At 39.3% G+C, this 19,165-nt stretch overlaps 1 protein-coding gene across 4 annotated transcripts in view; it reads right to left on the bottom strand.

Annotated features, from left to right (window-relative positions):
- Positions 1–19,165, bottom strand: part of pard3aa (par-3 family cell polarity regulator alpha, a) — a 708,633-nt gene that overhangs the window by 207,484 nt on the left and 481,984 nt on the right. For all 4 annotated transcript variants that reach the window (XM_056450319.1, XM_056450321.1, XM_056450320.1 and 1 more), the window contains one exon: positions 18,087–18,273. In XM_056450319.1, the coding sequence (XP_056306294.1) occupies positions 18,087–18,273 (187 nt within the window). The remainder of the gene's footprint in view (positions 1–18,086; positions 18,274–19,165) is intronic.

Here is a 19,165-nt window from a genome sequence, read left to right as displayed (position 1 = left end):
TGACCCCTCCCTAGTACCTTTGCTCACTCCAAGGGGCTGAAAACCGGATGCAAGGACATGATACGTAGCTCCAAATGCAATTACTCTGGTGGTTCTGTGTAATGAGCAGCAAGCAGTGTTTGATCACTTATACTAGGGAAAGGATTTGAAAAGATGGGGTGGAAAGTGGGCCTCTTCTGGCTCCAGGGACAGGACGTCCAGCAGTCAGACCTTCCTGTGTAACTCAATCTTGACTTGCACTGTTCAAAAAACTGATAATTAACAGGTTCTCTATTTCGTGACCTACAAGTTTTTATGCTTATGATTTGCATTATGGGACCTTGATCTCTGCTCTGTTGACTTCTGATGTTGAACTCTGCAGTATTCATTTTTTGCAGTTTGGAACAATACTGTGTTAAATAAATAATATATACAGTAGAGAATTAAGTCCGGCAACATGGTGGCTCAATGATTAGCACTGTCACTTCACAGCAAGAAAGTCACTGGTTCAAGTGTCTCTGGGTGCTCCAGTCCCCCCCACAGTACAAAGACATGCGCTATAGGTGAACTGGGTTAAATTAGCCATAGTGTACGTGTGTGAATGCAAGAGTGTATAGGTGTTTTCCAGTACTGGGTTGCAGGTGGAAGGGCATCCACTGTGAAAAAAAATGCGTAAAACTGCATAAAACATATGCTGGATAAGTTGCCGGTTCATTCCGCTGTGGGGACCCCTGATAAATAAAGAGACTAAGGCAAAGGAGAAACGAATGAATGAATGAATGAATGACTGAATGACTGAATGGATGACTGAAGTCTATGATATAACAGAAAAAAGTACTGGCAGTTTATTACCAGGTTATTTTACAGTAACTTACAAGACCAAAAAAGAAAATATATCACTTCAAATGATTACAAATGTCAATAAAAGTCACCCTTTCATCCTTTTTCACTTCAAAAATCCTCTGAGGAAATATCAAGGTCCCAAAATGCAATTCAAAAGAAAAAGTAAACTAGAGCCTAAAGTTAGCTGACGAACTTTGATGTTGGCTTAAGAAAACTAACCGTAAAGGTAACAAGGTGGTAAGGAGGAGGAGGAGGGGGGGGGGGGGGGGGGGGGGGGGGGGGGGGGGGGGGGGGGGGGGGGGTTGAAGGAAAAGAGCCAGTAAGGGGGAGTTTGGTCCAATGTTAAGTCAATTGGATTTGAAGTCCCTTTGTTTTAAAAGGCACCTATGATGAAATACACCTTTTGTAAGCAGTTTGGACAGAACTGTGTGTCGGTATAGTGTGTCCACATTCAAATTGGGGTGATAAAAAGACAATAAGTCTAGTTTTTTTAATTTCCTGACGTTAAAATAGGATCCAAATTCCTCCCATTTTGAGGCTGACCGCAACTTGATGTAGGAGTGCGGTTTCCCCGCCCAATAAACTGATTGACAACCACGTATTAACATGTCTCCATAGTAACGCGTACAATCATATCAACAAGACAAGACGTGCGCAAAGCAACCTGGATTAAAAATTGATCAGCTCGCTAGGATCATCAATCATCATAAAATCTTTAAAACAGTGTATGTTTGTAATAAAAATAGTAAAATTGCTACGTAATTCATTAGCACAGCCGCATAGTGTCAATACAATTAGGAAAGAAGATTCTTCAATCCCGGTTTGTGAACGTAAATCAGGTTTATTTTGTATATTAACATAACGATGACCATATACCCTGTCACGTTTACCCTGCAAAAACAGAGCAAAGCAAACGTGTGTGAGTGTGTGTGTGCGCGCGAACGAATTTCATAACGCCATTGTGTGTGACTCATCGCTTCAGAAAGACTTAAATTAACTCCACAACAAATACATCAAATAATCATTGTGAAAGTTCTCACTGTAGTAAGGGAGATCTGCTTCATTCTTGTCTGTCACTGTGGTGTTTATCTACCTGAAGGCTATAGCTGTGACACGTGGGAATGGTGGGCGGGGAGAACCAGCTCTTTAGCATTAAAGACACAGGCCCAAAAACAGCTAGCGTCCAAACATTTCCCAGATTTAAAAAGTTATAATCAATAATCTGACGGGTGTTTAGAGCTGAAACTTTACAGACACATTCAGGAGACACAAAAGATTCATATTAAATCTTGAAAAATGGTTAAATTTGGTGCCCTTAAAATGGAAGTTTCTTCACCATTGTAAGTCAATGGACAAATCTGGGGCACTCTTGCACCCCAGGGGTACAACTTACACCCCAGTTTAATATGTAGATTTACACAGCTTGGCAGCCCCTTCAATTGTGGAAGATCACATGTTTCCAAGAGTTTCTCTTTCAAAGATATGATGCGTCAAAGTTTGGTCCAATGTTAAGTCAATGGGATTTTTTAGAGTTTTCTGGGTCCATTTCTGGAAAACCGAAAGCCAAATCAGATCGAAAAGATTTAGAAACTCAAATCAGACTAGTCTAAAAGACTGGCCGAATTTTGGTGGTCATAACATTAAAGCCCTAGGAGGAGGAGTTGGTAAGTTTTTGGCTCAGAAAAAGGAATAATAATAAGTAGCATATAATGAATAAACCTCATCAATTACATAGAAAACTGTTAATTCACCAATATTTGCTAGAGTGTGGATAAATCTCTCGTTTAGACAAGCACAATGGACAAGATCACAAGATGCACGGCATATTTAATGCTTAATAAAAGCTTTTAATTTAAATTCCATTCATATTTAATAGCACTCTCTGTTATATCAATTACTTTATTTATTTTATTGGGTCTCTGAGAGCTCATCTTCTGAAAGGCGGCTCTGGTTATACTCCGGTTCGCCCTGCTGTGAGCGGAGGCTGTTTGATTGACAGGTGGATAATGGAATGGTGGGATCGAGGTGAGAATATCTCCCTCTGTGACCCCCGAAGGAAGCCTGTCGATGAATCAGTGCAGACCACCACGGCAAGGACTATTTTAAAAGATATGATATTTACACAGCCCCGTGTTAAGCCTACAGAGGGACAATCTCACTTCTTTTGTTTTAATTTCTTTTCATTCCAGGAGGTCACGATACAAACACTACCTCAAACGTCATATAGCGGAGACAGATGGCCGACTTCACACAAGGTGTTGGCATTTTGACAAGTGATCACTTTGCAATATCTCAAGTCCACTGTGTTTTACTTCCCGTTCACTGTCACACTTCTTAAACCTGAAGTAATTCTTTGTCTGAGTTGGGGGCAACTATTTGTAGGCAGTTAATCATGCTGTATTTTAAGTATGCATCTGAGCAATCTTCAATATTGGGTTAATTTAGTATTAAATATCAGCTACACTAATACTTTTGTTGACTTGGTGATAATGGTGACACCATATGCATGCATACTATGTTTAGTCTGACAACCTATACAACAATAGTGTACCACAGGAGCATATCTGCACAGAAATGTAGTGTTTCTTTACAATGTCACAATGCCACCTACTGGCCTGGCATGCAAAATACAACATTTATATTGGTTATCGCGTATCCATGCAAACGTAGGTAATTTAATTTTGTCCTTTACATGCAGCACACTTATTAGGTTTAAAACTGTTGTCCTGTAAATGCACCTTAAGTAGATTTAACTCAAAACAATGAATATGACAATGAAATAACTAAATTAAAAGTATATACAATTACCGGCCACTTTATTAGGCACACCTGTCTAACTGCTTGTAATGCAAATTTCCAATCACATGGCAGGAACTCATTGCATTTAGGCATGTAGACATGGTCAAGATGATCTGCTGCAGTTCAAAGCGAGCATCAGAATGGGGAAGAAAGGTGATTTAAGTGACGTTGAACGTGGCATGGTTGTTGGTGCCAGATGGGCTGGTCTGAGTAGTTCAGAAACTGCTGATCTACTGGGATTTAAGCACAACCATCTCTAGGATTTACAGAGAATGGTCTGAAAAAGGGAAAATATCCAGTGAGCGGCAGTTCTGTGGGTGCAAATGCCTTGTTGATGCCAGAGGTCAGAGGAGAATGGTCAGACTGGTTCCAGCTGATAGAAGGCAACAGTAACTCAAATAAGCACTCGTTACAACCGAGGTCTGCAGAAGAGCATCTCTGAACACACAACAGGTCCAAGCTTGAGGCGGATGGGCTACAGCAGCAGAAGACCACACCGGGTGCCACTCCTGTCAGCTAAGAACAGGTAACTGAGGCTACAATTCACACAGGCTCACCAAAACTGGACAATAGAAGATTGGAGAAACGTTGCCTGGTCTGATGAGTCTCCATTTCTGCAGCCACATTCGAATGGTCGGGTCAGAACTTAGCATCAACAACAGGAAAGCATGGATCCATCCTGCCTTGTATCAATGGTTCAGGGTGGTGGTGGTGGTGTAAAGGTGTGGGGGATATTTTCTTGGCACACTTTGGGTTCATTAGCACCAATTGAGCATCGTGTCAACTCCACAGCCTACCTGAGTATTGTTGCTGACCATGTTCATCCCTTTATGACCACAGTGTCTCCATCTTCTGATGGCTACTTCCAGCAGGATAACGCACCATGTCATAAAGCGTGAATCACCTCAGACTGGTTCCTTGAACATGACAATGACTTCACTGTACTCAAATGGCCTCCACAGTCACCAGAGCTCAATCCAATAGAACACATTTGGAATGTGGTGGAATGGGAGATTGGCATCATGGATGTGCAGCCGACAAATCTGCAGCAACTGCGTGATGCTATCATGTCAATCTGGAGCAAAATCTCTGAGCAATATTTCTAGTACCTTGTGCCATGAAGGATTAAGGCAGTTCTGAAGGCAAAAGAGGGACTAGCAAGGTGTACCTAATAAAGTGGCCGGTGAGTGTATAAGACAGCAACTAAAACATCTTCATGTGTCCTTTCATTCTAGTATGAAAACTCACATCTGACAGCTCACATCTGTCAAAGTTTGAGTTATTACATACAGCAGCTTAATTTATCAGAGACCAAGGTTGATTATGGCGACTATAACTGCTGTGCTGTTCTGCAGTGTTTCCGTAATTGCCTCTTCTTAGTAAAGCTCTCTGTGTTTACGTTGAGCTAATGACTGAGAACACAGCACTTTGGAACAATTTGAGGGATCTGGCTGCGTACACGGAACAGCGTATAAACCGCCTACATCATGCATCTGTGCTAAGCCCCGTGTATGAGAGGTACCATTACCCACAATCCTCCCCAGCAACATGCTCGCTCAAGAAGGAAAAATAACAAAGACGGTTCGGGGGGAAGGCATCTGTGCTCTTCCCCCTTCAGACCTCTCGAGGTCCCCAAGGCCCTGCTGTCGCTCCAGGCTTAAGGTTTACCTCTCGGGGTGGATGTGCTGGGAGTTCAGGATGGTTCTTCATAGATGTTTGAAGGTCAAAGAAGGGTCTGGAGGGTGCGGATGAGGTAATTTAAAGTGAGAGGGCATCAGAATTAGCAATTACATCCTATTAATAGTGTCCACTAATGCAAGCATGTCTGCCCCCGAGCCAAAGTTGCCGTGACCAGCAGTGTAAAAACAGGAATCGTTTTCTTTATCTCCATTGCTCCTCCTCTCTGTGCCCCAGTTCACTTCACTGCACTTGTTTGTGTCACTTACTTCTGCTCCCAACCCTTTTTCTTCCTTTCTTCTATCACATACTAGTCACGGTAGCCCTTGCAACCTGTGGACACCACTGCCCCCTGTGATGATCAATGGAATTGAACAGGCTTAAATTATCTTTGTGCCATTAATTTAGATCTTTTAAATAAACAAATATATAATTAAATAAACTAAAATAGTCCTTTAATGTTCCACATGAAGAATATGGATCACCACAATGGTGAATACATCATTTGTGTGTGATTTTCTATTCATTACTGGAATCACAGCACAGAGCCAGGTGCAGTGATCCAGCTGACATTTTAACAAGGCCTGTGGTAAAACATCTCAACAGGCTTTATATGGTTAAGGCCACATCAGAGAGAATGCCAGACATATTTATGATAAGGCCTGTAGGACAAACGGAGATGAGTGACATCTAGCCCTTTTGGGTCATTTGCTGAATGCTTGCATACATGTCGTGGTTCAGGCTGATGACCTATTCATCCAGTCCGTGCGCAGTCAGGCATGAAATCTGGCACCCTTAGATATACAGCCTCCTCATGCACCATGTGGTTTGAGGGGAGTGTTATATCAAGCTCTGCCATTAGGATAATAACATCAAGCATGTTGCAGACATGTTGTTATCAGTTTCTAGGGAATTGGTAAGTGGTTGCACGGATGTATGGATACTGTCTGAAACAAGTAGCAAATCCTTATTATATTTTGTCTTTACCCAGTCATTTGTGGTGGATGAACTGATGTTGTTGAAGCAGTGTGAGGAAATAATAAGCAATCAGTATGCTAATATTCTAATGAGAAGGAGTTGGCATGTAACTTAGGCCCGGTTTACACTCATCCATTTTAGTTTTTAGTTTGCTACAGTTACGCCTTCTGGCGATACTCCAGTTTCCCAGTTTCGAGCCCCAAAAACTGAGCTTTTTGGAAATGCTGAAGAGGCGATTTTCATTTTAAAACGCTGCTGCTCTGTGTTAGTGTGGATAGGGGAAAACGGAGACATCTGAAAACGGAGGTGTGACTGCAGACATTCGTTTATCTGATTGAGGCTTTTCCTCAATATTAAATGCACACAGTTCAGTCCTGCATCCTTTCCTTGTAAGTTCAGACTTCGCAAGTTTGATATTGAAAACAAACTCCAGAGTACACCGAGTAAATCTGCAAAGGGAACAGTGTACTTTATAACCTCATTCACATCACGCTGGCTATGGTGTTTCACTATCTTAACAATAAAATGAAAACATGATATGAGGAACTGTCTATTCTCATGTTGATATTAACTTAACAGACACTAAAAATGTTGAAGCGCCGTGTTGCTGCATATTTATATGACCGTCATCTTCACTGTAGGCATATTTATAACAAAACTGAGCTTAAAACATTACTGCCTCTTTTTATTTTCATTGAAAATACAAAACATATCCTCTCTTTTGCTGAATATCAGATTTAATAATCAATAATGGCCATTATAAAAGTATAACCTACAATAAGTTTATACATTATAGGAAATAAATGCAAGCAATCCGTCAGAATCAGTGCAGAATCAGTGTCAGTGGTTTCATTAATTATTAAATGAACTTATCTTTGCGCTCAGCCAAAACACGTTACCTGAGAACAAGTAATAGATTCAAAAGACTGAAGAATAATTAGTTAGAGACAAGATGAATTAAATATCACGTTTGACAACTATAGTGAGATGAGATCCAGCGGTAGATCCTTGATGAACTGTCCGACGTGCGCTGCTCTCACCTGGGGAGGTGTGCTCAAAGCACCCGCTGACTGCCTGGAGCTCAGACGTCCGCATACGATGCAGCACATGCCAGAGTTTGTGTGTAGACATGTGATGTGCGTTGTCAGAGGTGTAGTGTAAATGGAGAGCGTTTCAGAAAGGGCAGGTGAAATGCCAGTGTGGATGTGGATCATTTTCATTTTAAAACACCGGTTTTAAACTAAAACGTGTTAGTGCAAACTAGGCCCTATAGTCATATAGCATGGGACATGTTGCATTGTAACTTAGTCAACAAAATGTGCAAAAGGGACCATCAAGTGATACCTTAGTATCGTTTTAATAGTCTGTAAGTAAACAAACAGACAGAACTGGTATTTCAAATGAATTATATGGATGGATGGATGGATGGATGGATGGATGGATGGAATGGCATGTCATTGCATTGTAACTTATAGTAAACAGAATGTACAAAAGGGACCTTCAAGTGATACCTATATTTTGTTTTTAAGTCTGTAAGTAAACAAACAGAACTGGTTTTCAAATTAAGTATATGGATGGATGGATGGATGGATGAAGGGATGGAGGGATAGATGGATGGGCATGTCGTTGCGTTGTAACTCAGTCAACAAAATGTACATAAGGGACCATTAAGTGATACCTTAATATGACTTTAATCTGTAAGTAAACAAACAAACTGAACTGGTCTTTCAATTAAAGTATATGGATGGACGGATGGATGGATGGATGAATCGATGAAGAGATGGAGGGATGGGCATTTTGTTGCTATGTAACTTGTAGTCAACAAAATTTGCAAAAGGGACCATCAAGTGATACCTTATTTTTGTTTTTTAGTCTGTAAACAAACAAACAAACAAACAAACAAACAAACAAACAAACAAACTAACAGAAAGAACTGGTATTTCTATTGAAGTATATGGATGGATGGATGGATGGGCATGTTGTTGCGTTGTAACTTATAGTCAACAAAATGAGCAACAGGGACCATCAAGTGATACCTTAATATTGTTTTTTTAGTCTGTAAGTAAACAAACAAACAAACAAACAAACAAACAAACAAACAAACAGAACTGGTATTTCTATTGAAGTATATGGATGGATGGATGGATGGATGGATGGATGGATGGATGGATGGATGGATGGGCATGTTGATGCATTGCAACAAAATGTGCAAAAGGGACCATCAAGTGATACCTTAATTTGGTTTTTAAGTCTGTAAGTAAACAAAGAGATAGAACTGGTATTTCAAATTAAGTATATGGACGGATGGAGGGACAGATGGATGGATGGATGGTTGGATGAAGGGATGGAGGGATGGATATATGTATAAATGTACAAAGGGACCATCAAGTGATACTTTGTTTATTTTTAGTAAGTCTGTAAGTAAACACAAACAGAACTGGTGTAGAAAATAAAGTGTATGGATGGATAGATGGATAGATAGATGATGGATGGATGGTAAATTGCGGCATTTTCATTCCATGCTGCCTCCCCTTGCCCGGTCATTCATTTAGCTGTTTAGTACTTCTGGATTTGTGATTTTGCTCTCGCTCTCAGTCTCCTTTGATCACCTCATCTCTCTCTTCTCCTCCTCCTCCCTCTTTCTCTCTGTTCTGATTTTAATGCTCTTCCAATCAGTGTGTCCATTAAGCGCAGAGCTCATCAGAGCACGTTTACTCACGCATGCAGATGAGCTCCAATTGCAGTGTATTGCAAACGCCTCAGAGACCTCCTCGGGTGAGCGTGTGTGTGTGTGTGTGTCTCATACTGAGATGGAAGAGATGAAAAAGTGAAGGGCTACAGTTAAATGGGCCTTGAGAGACTGCAGATGAGTGTGTACTGCAGCAGAAGCGAATCTGTATGTGTCTGAACAACACAATGAGAGAGACAGCAAGAAGTGGAGTTGAATGTCAGTAATCCATACTTTCTTGGCAAGGTGTGTGTGCATGCATGCATGTATGTGTGTGTGTGGTCTCCTTAGTGATGGGAGTTTCTGATGGCTCTCAGAGGAGAAGTAGAGGTAATGAGAGTAAGAAAGGACGATTGTGTGCTGAGTGAGTGTCTCCGTTGGGGTCCAGACCTGCGTTTCAGTTCTTAATGAACATTCACAACCCTTCCCACTCTCTCGCTAACACAGACACTAAATGCGTATTCCTTTTCACCTCTGGCTCCTGTGCTAATTTTGCCTCCATCTATAATTACAGGCGGGTTTGCTAAGTCTGGCTGCAGACCTTATATTGCTATTGCTCCTATTAAGGTTACGACTTAGAACAAAACCATATGCTTAAGTATTAAACTATAACATGTCACCTACATTACAACTTTCATTCTTCCTACCAAGAAACACCACATTACACATTATAGGTCATTATACTGGATTGAAAGCAGGGCCAGAGCAAGCTGAACTGCCGCTCTAGGCAAAGGACGATCACACCACCCTCAACCTGAAAGTGAAAACGAAAGTGACCCATTAGCAAAGTGAGGATGGAGGTGGGGGGGGGGGTGGGGTGGGGTGGGGTGTGGGGATGGATATAACTTAGAACTTAGGACTGGGGGGAGGGGGGGTGGATATAACTGAGGACGCTGGTGGTGAGGGAGGTGTTGCGAACGCCGCCCTCTCTCTCTATTCTGCCACCCTAGGCGGCCGCCTAGGTCACCTCTATGGACGCGCCGGCCCTGATTGACCCTTTTGTCTTAATAGCTTAGAGGAATTACAAATAGACTTATGACACCAGAACATATGTAGATGTGCAGGTCAGAAATTGATCAAATTTGGCATGTTGTCTAAAGTGATCCTGATTTCCATTTGTACCAACTTCTATTACCTTTGGGTTTTGCATTCACAGGATACAATCATTATAGTCAATGTATGAATTTATATTGGATAAAATCTGTGATTTAATTAATCAAAAGTACTCTGACAATGTGTTTGTCAGGATTGTCTCTAGCTGATATTGTGTTATAAGTTATTGGTTCCCAATTCCAGTCTTCAGGGGCCCCCTGCACTGCACATTTGGTATGTCTTCATTACTTAACACACCTGATTCAGATCACCCTCTCATTAACAAAGAGATCCATGAAGTGATCCTTGTGTGCCAAATAAAGGAGACATACAACATTGGGTTGGAGGTACAAGGACCAGAATTAGGAACATAGCAACAATGACTGGTCGATGTACTGGTTCATTGTGGTAAAGAAGGAGCTGTGGAAAAAGGCAATGCTCTCGATTTACTGATCAATCTATGTTCCTACTCTCACCCATGGTCATGAGCTTTGGGTCATGAGGACAAGGTCTCAGATACAAGCGGCCGAATGAGCTTCCTTCATAGGGTGGCAGGGCGCTCCATTATAGATAGGGTGAGGAGCTCTGTCACCCGGGAGGAGCTCGGAGTAGAGCCGCGGCTCCTCCGCATCGATAGAAGGCAGCTGATGTGGCTCGAGCATCTGTTTCAGATGCCTCCTGGAGGTCTACCTAGGGAGGTCTCCATCCATGTCCCACCGGGAGGAGGCATCGGGGAAAATCCAGGACACATGTCTCTCAGCTGGCCTAGGAATGCCTCTGGATCCCCCCGGAGGAGCTGGAGACAGGGAAGGGGAGAGGGAAGACTGGGGTTCTCTCCTGAGACTGCTGCCCCCGTGACTCGGCCCCAGAAAAGCAGATGAAAATGAATGAATGAATGAATGAATGAATGAATGAATGTTATAGGTGACGGTTTTGAGCACCAATTTGTCTCGGTGGTTCAGAGAAATTACCATAGACATGCATTGAAGGGTGCATGAACAAGGCTAAAATTATAATTTAAGCCCCCCTACTGTGTGTATGATAAACAACTCTTTTCAATGCAACTTTTGAATCCTACTTTAGGCAGGATTTATTTTTAAATTCCACTTGAACCAAAAACTGCTTTAATTTGGCATGAATCCTCAAATGGCTTTAATATCCACGTATACCAAGTTCTGTGAAGATTGGATTTTAAATTCATGGGATTCAAACCAATATATTCATTACATACTTCGCCTGAAACTTGTATTGAATTAAATCAAAATACTTTGGACCACATCCTTGTCAAAGTTGTCTCTAGATTATACATGCCAATTTTCATGAACGTTAGATGAACAGCTGGGAAAAACCCCACATATCCAGGATATCCAGGCCATTCTGGTACATACCCTCTTGTAGAAATTTTAAGGATGAAAAAAAGAGAAGAAATTCAGTGCAAATACAATAGAGTTCCAAGAGCAGGGGGTCTTGAAAACTGCCAGCAGTGTGCGATAACACACACACCTGACGTTAATTCTGTCTCATCACTCTAGGCTGTAAATCCAAAGCTCCCCTCCTTCGGGGAGGCCAGTCTACGAAGCACAAACCAGGTGTTCTCAAGGTCTCATTTCAACATAATTCTGAGCATGATGAGTACACCACAACCCTGGGTGACCTCCAACAACATTCAGCAATGCAGCATACACTACCATACACTTCAGCTCTAAAGTGGACACGGGATGAATAAGTGGCTCAGAAAGTTGTGGTGTGGTGTGGAGTCAACAGCTTGCAGTAATTGATAGTGAATGTTACAGTCAAAAGATGAAGTGTTAGTATTTTGTGTTTGCTCTCTGATTAGTATTTATTTGTGTGAGTGTGGATCAACCTGTCATTTGCATCAGATTCACCAATGGCAGTCAATGCCTAATGGACAAAAATGAAGTTCCATGCACAATTGCTGTTGTTCCAGAAGCCATTTCATTCATATATAGGGCAAAATATGAATAAAAAGACAACTTTGCTTTGATTTTAAGAGTGCATTTGCTTAACAGAGATGTACTAAAAAGGTTTTCCTTTCCATTTGGACATTTATTGCCCTCGTTGTGTTCACAATCGCATACTTCCCTACTATATAGTATGCAAGCTGAGTAGTTGAATTGAAAGTATTTGAAAGACAGTCTGCGAGAAGTACCCGGATGACCTACTGCTTCAGACAAGATTTTAAAGTGTGCATCCAATGGATGCTATGCTATCCCATGATGCAACCCAAGAGAGAATTTATGAATGTGTGGCAAATGATGCAACTGATGTGGGTAGGTAATGTGATAATAACAATATGGCCGATGTAGTACATTCAAATTCCATTCATACTACTTTCATTCATACTATATAGAACCTACTTTTCTTATGGTCGTGTAGTAAATTCAAATTCAAATGTAGTAACTACTCGATTTTTGGATGCAGCCCCTCTTAAAATGACCCTCATTCACATGGATCTGCAAAAACGACTAAAATTGCTATACAACGCATGCTAGGCCAGTAGTTTGTGATGTGATTTTTGGCTCTTTTTTGTTATTCATTTGTGAACCTCGACTACAAGACCACTGTCCAAAAGCTGAATAAATAAGAGTTCCACGGATGCATGGTTTGTAAAGATATGACTATATTTATTACTTAAAAATGTGAATTTTAAGGGTTAAGAAACATGCGTAATGCATTTTACTAATCAAAAAATTAAGTTTTGATATATTTAGTGAAGGGCGACACGGTGGCGCAGTGGGTAGCACTGTCACCTCACAGCAAGAAAGTCGCTGGTTCGAGTCCCGGCTGGGTCTGTTGGATTTCTGTGTGGAGTTTGCATGTTCTCCCCGTGTTGGTGTGGGTTTCCTCCGGGTGCTCCGGTTTCCCTCACAGTCCAAACACATGCGCTATAGATGAATTGAATAAGCTAAATTGGCCGTAGTGCATGTGTGTGAATGCAAGAGTGTATGGGTGTTTCCCAGTGTTGGGTTGCGGCTGGAAATGCTGCATAAAACATGCTGGAAAAGCTGGCGGTTCATTCCGCTGTGGCGACCCCTGATTATGTATTCTGACAATATGATGAGGCAATCTGTATGTACGTACCTCGCTATTACCAACAGCTCCACTCCTAAACACTGATTAAAATGAAAGTCCTCACTCTCATAGTCCTAATTACTTAATCAAATTCAGCTCAAAACACAGGCCACGACCTAACATGCTATTATGTCTTAATAATTGTCCTCCGCCTTCGTTGAACGGGACAAAAGATTGGGGGAGCAGGAATCAAGGGGGCACTAAAAACCGACCCTTTAGTGCTCCTGAAACATGACCTGGAAACACTTGTCGTTTTTATTGTTCATTACTGCACAGCATGCGACGTACTACACGAACTAATCCCATTATGCCTAATCCGCCTCAAAACAACTTATTGTGCAGATAAGAGTGTGGTTAATTTATGCGGGATTCAGATGAGCACCAAATCAGAATAATTAATGGAGGCCCAGGCTTAATTAGCCAGGCATTGGGCAACGCTTACCGCATTCCAAACAAAATGGATGCGCGACCTGTTATTTCAAGGAGCCCAAGGGGGCAGGAGACCAGAAAAGCACCTTTTCATGATAGCAACTCCCAAAAGTATTTTATCTGTACCTGCCTCGTCCCTCCGGTGGAGCTTTGTGAGGAGAAGCCGAGTAAATGTTAATCCTCCATACGGATTTATTTTCAAATTTATCCGATTCCACATTTGCTTCGACCTCTTTGTAGGCTGAACTCAGCGCTGAAATTTTGCAAATCAGTCACAGTCGGGGTGACATTTAACTAGGCAACAAAGCTGTTTACAGGAACACAAAAGCTACCCAGGGCGGCAATGTTTGGTGAGCAGCACTGCCTTGCACTCTAATGTGTTTATTTCAGTTACCAATCCAGCAATTACCTACAGTATGATGACTTTGAGCAGGTAGTATATATGCATAAGGGCGTCAAACTTTCCCTTATGAAAAATAAACCACAACAAATAGACTAAAAAACAACAGGCAATGGGATAGAACAGATTTTTAACATGAAATGCATTTAAAATAAAAACTCCTAAAATACAATGTATGTATGTAGAGTATCTATGTTTGTATGTATGTATGTATGTATGTATGTATGTATGTACGTATGTAGAGTATCTATGTTTGTATGTTTGTATGTATGTATGCATGTATGTATATGTATGTACGTATGTACAGTATCTATATTTGTATGTATGTATGTATGTATGTATGTATGTAGAGTATCTATGTTTGTATGTTAGTATGTATGTATGTATGTATGTATGTATGTATGTATGTATGTATGTATGTATGTATGTATGTATGTTTGTATGTATGTACGTTTGTAGAGTATCTATGTTTGTATGTATGTATGTATGTATGCGTGTTTGTATGTGTGTTTGTATTTATGTATGAATGATTTACTTTCAAGTTCCCCAAGAATCAGAACTTTATTAAATTTGGCATGGACTCTCAAATGACCTCAATATCCACTTGTACCAATTTTAGTGAAATTTTACATATATATAAGTGAAGTTTCACAAACTAATTTCGTGAGGAGCACGTAATTTCGGGAGGAGCACGTGACAGGATTGACTACAGCTGATCCCTATCACTAAGTTTCGCATGTTGCTGCGGTGCAAAGTTCAAGCTTGGTGAACTCTAACCTGCGAAATCGCATCACTCTGCGTGAGACCAATCGAGGATCAAACAATGACCTCTCTGGCAGGAATTAAAAACATTGAGCAATCGCCCACTTTAATAATGTCTAATCATCTTGTTTAATCCCGCCCCTTTTTGCAGCGCCGCACGACAGAATTTCGCACACACAAAGCCCGGTGTGACCGTAGCTTTAAACTTCATTTCTCATCCTCATTTTGGAACCCCCCCATCCATACCTTCTCCTTCCTCCAAAATTCTAAGTTCGGTCGACACGGTGGCTCAGTGGCTAACTGAGCCAATCGATACTCTCTGTGCGAAGTTTGCATGTTCTCCCCGTGTTTGCGTGGGTTTTCACCAGGTACTCCGGTTTCTTCCCACACAAAAATATGCAACAAAAGTTAAAGTCACAAGCACCTATCATGCAAAATTAGCGGTCTATTCTTGGGAAGTTATCGAGAACTACCTGATCTTGTATCCCCCTCCTAATGCTTACCGACCAGGCAGGAGCCCTGGGCTCCACTATCTCCGAGCTCAGGGTTCTCTCCCGGGACAGCATGCCATCCCTGCTAAAATAGTCAAGCATTATCTAAGTGTGAACTCTTGAAACACAGGGCTAATACAGTCATTTTTGACAACTACAGAACTAGTATTGCATTAAATCTGTTACACTGTTTGCACGAACATAAAAAGCTACCCAGGGCTGCAAAGTTTGGTGAGTGCCACTTCCTTACGTTTATTTCGAAAAATGGGCCGATCTAGAATTGACCAAATATGAATTTTAACAGGCAGAATGTGTATTAATGAATAAAACTAAATAACTCTTATTAAAACACCTGAAATATGAAAGAACAGACGGTGAGAGTGATGTGGATATAGCATTTACTGCATTTTATTTCTGCAATTCCTACAGAAAGTTCATTTTTCACTTTAAAGTTTGCAAAGTATGAGAAGTTGCTGAAATTGGACATGTAGCCTCAGATGGCCTTGATGTTTGCGTGTACCAACTTTTGTCAATTTTGGATTTTGCTTTCACAGGAAACAGGCCAATATATTGCTTAGATGGACGATGCCAGATATTGTATTGAATTAAATCTGTCTTAACTAATCCAAATTCTTTTGACAACAGTGTTTGCAGGAACACAATAGTTACCTAGGCCAGCAATGTTTGATGAATGGCATTTCATTGTATTATAATATGTTAATTTCAGAAAATATGCCAATCCAACAATTACCAATGAATTTTAACAGGTTTTATTGAATATAACATTTAATTATTAAAACAAAATCCATAAATGAAACTTAAAATGACCACAATTGAAGTGAAATATGAAAGAACTTTTTTGTTTTTGTAATTTGTACATTGAGTGAATTTTTCCCTTTTAAGTTTTTCAAGTATGAGAAGTTGATGAAATTTGACATGTAGCCTCAAATATCCTTGATGTGCACATTGTGAACTTTAGATTTTGCTTTCACAGAACACAAGCCAGTATATTCATTAAATGGACGATGCCAGAACTTGGATTAAATATTTAATGAAACCAATTAAAATTATTTTAAAAACTGTTATCAGGAACACAAAACCTAGGCAATGTTTGAAGAGGATCACTGGCTTGCCCTCAAATGCATTTATCTCAAAAAAGTAACCAAATTCTGCAATTATAATGACTAATCTGAGCATGTAGTCTATGCATTGATGAATAAAACATTCCCTTATTAAATAAAAAACCAAACAACAGTCACCCAAAACCAATCCCCAAATATGGACCACAATAGTGAAATATGAAAGAACAGATTGTGAGGTATAGCTTTTTTTTCCTAAATTAAGTGAATTTTTCACTTTTAAGTTTGTCAAGTATGGGAAGTTGCAGAAATTTGACATGTAGCCTTAGATGGCCTTGATGTTCATGTGTACCAATTTTTGTCAACTTTAGATTTTGTTTTCACAGAACACAAGCAATATATTCATTAGATGGACGATGCCAGAAATTGTATTGGATTTAATTCAACCAATTATAATTCTTTTAAAAACAGTCACCCAAAACCAATCTCCAAATTTGGATCGCGATAGTGAAATGTTAAAGAACAGATCGTGTTATTTTTTTCAGTTTTAGGTTTTTCAAGAATAAGTTGATGAAACTTGACATGTGGCTTCAGATATGCTTGATGTTCACGTTCACTTTGGATTGTGCTTTCACAGGATACAGGCCAATATATTCATTAGATGGACGATTTATTGGATAAAATCTTTAATTAAACCAATCAAAAGTATTTTAAAAACAGTTTTCAGGAACACAAAACCTAGTCAATGTTTGAGGAGGATCACTGGCTTGCCCTCAAATGCATTTATCTCAAAAAGTAACCAAATTCTGCAATTATAATGACTAACCTGAGCATGTAGTCTATGCATTGATGAATAAAACATTCCCTTATTAAATAAAAAACCAAACAACAGTCACCCAAAACCAATCCCCAAATATGGACCACAATAGTGAAATATGAAAGAACAGATTGTGAGGTATAGCTTTTTTTTCCTAAATTAAGTGAATTCTTCAATTTTAAGTTTGTCAAGTATGGGAAGTTGCTGAAATTTGACATGTAGCCTTAGATGGCCTTGATGTTCATGTGTACCAATTTTTGTCAACTTTAGATTTTGTTTTCACAGAACACAAGCAATATATTCATTAGATGGACGATGCCAGAAATTGTATTGGATTTAATTCAACCAATTATAATTCTTTTAAAAACAGTCACCCAAAACCAATCTCCAAATTTGGATCACGATAGTGAAATGTTAAAGAACAGATCGTGTTATTTTTTTCAGTTTTAGGTTTTTCAAGAATAAGTTGATGAAACTTGACATGTGGCTTCAGATATGCTTGATGTTCAGGTTCACTTTGGATTGTGCTTTCACAGGATACAGGCCAATATATTCATTAGATGGACAATTTATTGGATTAAATCTTTAATTAAACCAATCAAAAGTATTTTAAAAACAGTTTTCATGAATACAAAACCTAATCAATGTTTGAAGAGGATCACTGGCTTGCCCTCAAATGCATTTATCTCAAAAAGTAACCAAATTCAGCAATTATAATGATGAACCTGAGCATGTAGTCTATGCATTGATGAATAAAACATTCCCTTATTAAAAATAACCTCCATCAAATCTGCCTGGAGCGACTGATAGTGAGACTGTGGGTCAAGGTAAGGTCTCCCTATTAGCTCCAGTGAGTCCCATATACTCCACAAACACTTGTTAAATACCGTGGTTTGAGCACCTGAGGCCGTTTTCCTACCTGAACATGTCGCCCAGGCCCTTCAGCACTCCTTTCTTGGCTTTGTTCTTGTCTTTCTTGTCCTTCTTCTTATCGTCTTTGGTGCGTTCTCCGTTGATCTCGGTGTTGGAGGGTGGAAGTGTGAGGTCTGTGGCTGTAGAAATGGAGTCGCGGCCTGACCGTGAGCTTTCTTCTGTGTCTTCTTCCACTGAGATGATGGAGAAAGGCAAAGAGAGATGGATATCTGAGTATTGGTGTCCATGTTAACATCCTCACTGAGAGAGAGTGATCCTTAATTGGACTGCGTTTGTTAAATAACCGATCTGCACAAAAAAACTATTCTAGGAGAACCATCAAACAACCCTTTTGCAACCACATAGGAATTCCGTAGTAACTTGTAGTAATTATTTTACAATGACCATAAAAATACAATGAAACTCATATTAATGGCTTTAAAATACAATCAGAGATTAATCCAAAGATTGAGTTGCATAACTATGGTTCAAATCATACCAATTTCAAGGTGAATATAATAATAATAATACTAATAATAACTGTTATTATCATTATTATTATTATAAAATATAAATATAGCAAAACCTATGTTTGTAAATTTTACAAATACATAAATGCAACTACAATAAACATATACATGAATACTGTTGCTACTACTGAATAATAAATAAATAAATAAATAAACAAAAACTACAGATTAAACAAATAAACAATTACATACTACTATTACAAAAAAAGGTAAATTAATAAATAAAATTGTATTTGATTTGTGGGTGTTACTTAAACAATAAATATATAAATGTTTAATTATTATTTAATAATAACAACATATAAAAATATAACATAAATAAATAAAAATGGATTAAACAAATAAAAACTTATTTACTACTATAACAACAAAATAAAAATATATAATAAATAAATAAATAAACAAACAATCAAACAAACAAATAAATAAATAAATAAAACTACAGATTAAACAAATAAAAAATTATATACTACTACAACAATAAAATAAATAAACAAATAATAACTAAATAAATAAAACAAACAAACAAACAAATAAATAAAACTACAGATTAAAC

Source organism: Danio aesculapii, chromosome 24, assembly GCF_903798145.1.
Source record: "Danio aesculapii chromosome 24, fDanAes4.1, whole genome shotgun sequence".
Lineage (NCBI taxonomy): Eukaryota > Metazoa > Chordata > Actinopteri > Cypriniformes > Danionidae > Danio > Danio aesculapii.
Note: the sequence above shows the minus strand (reverse complement) of the source record. Positions and strands in the feature narration are given on the sequence as shown.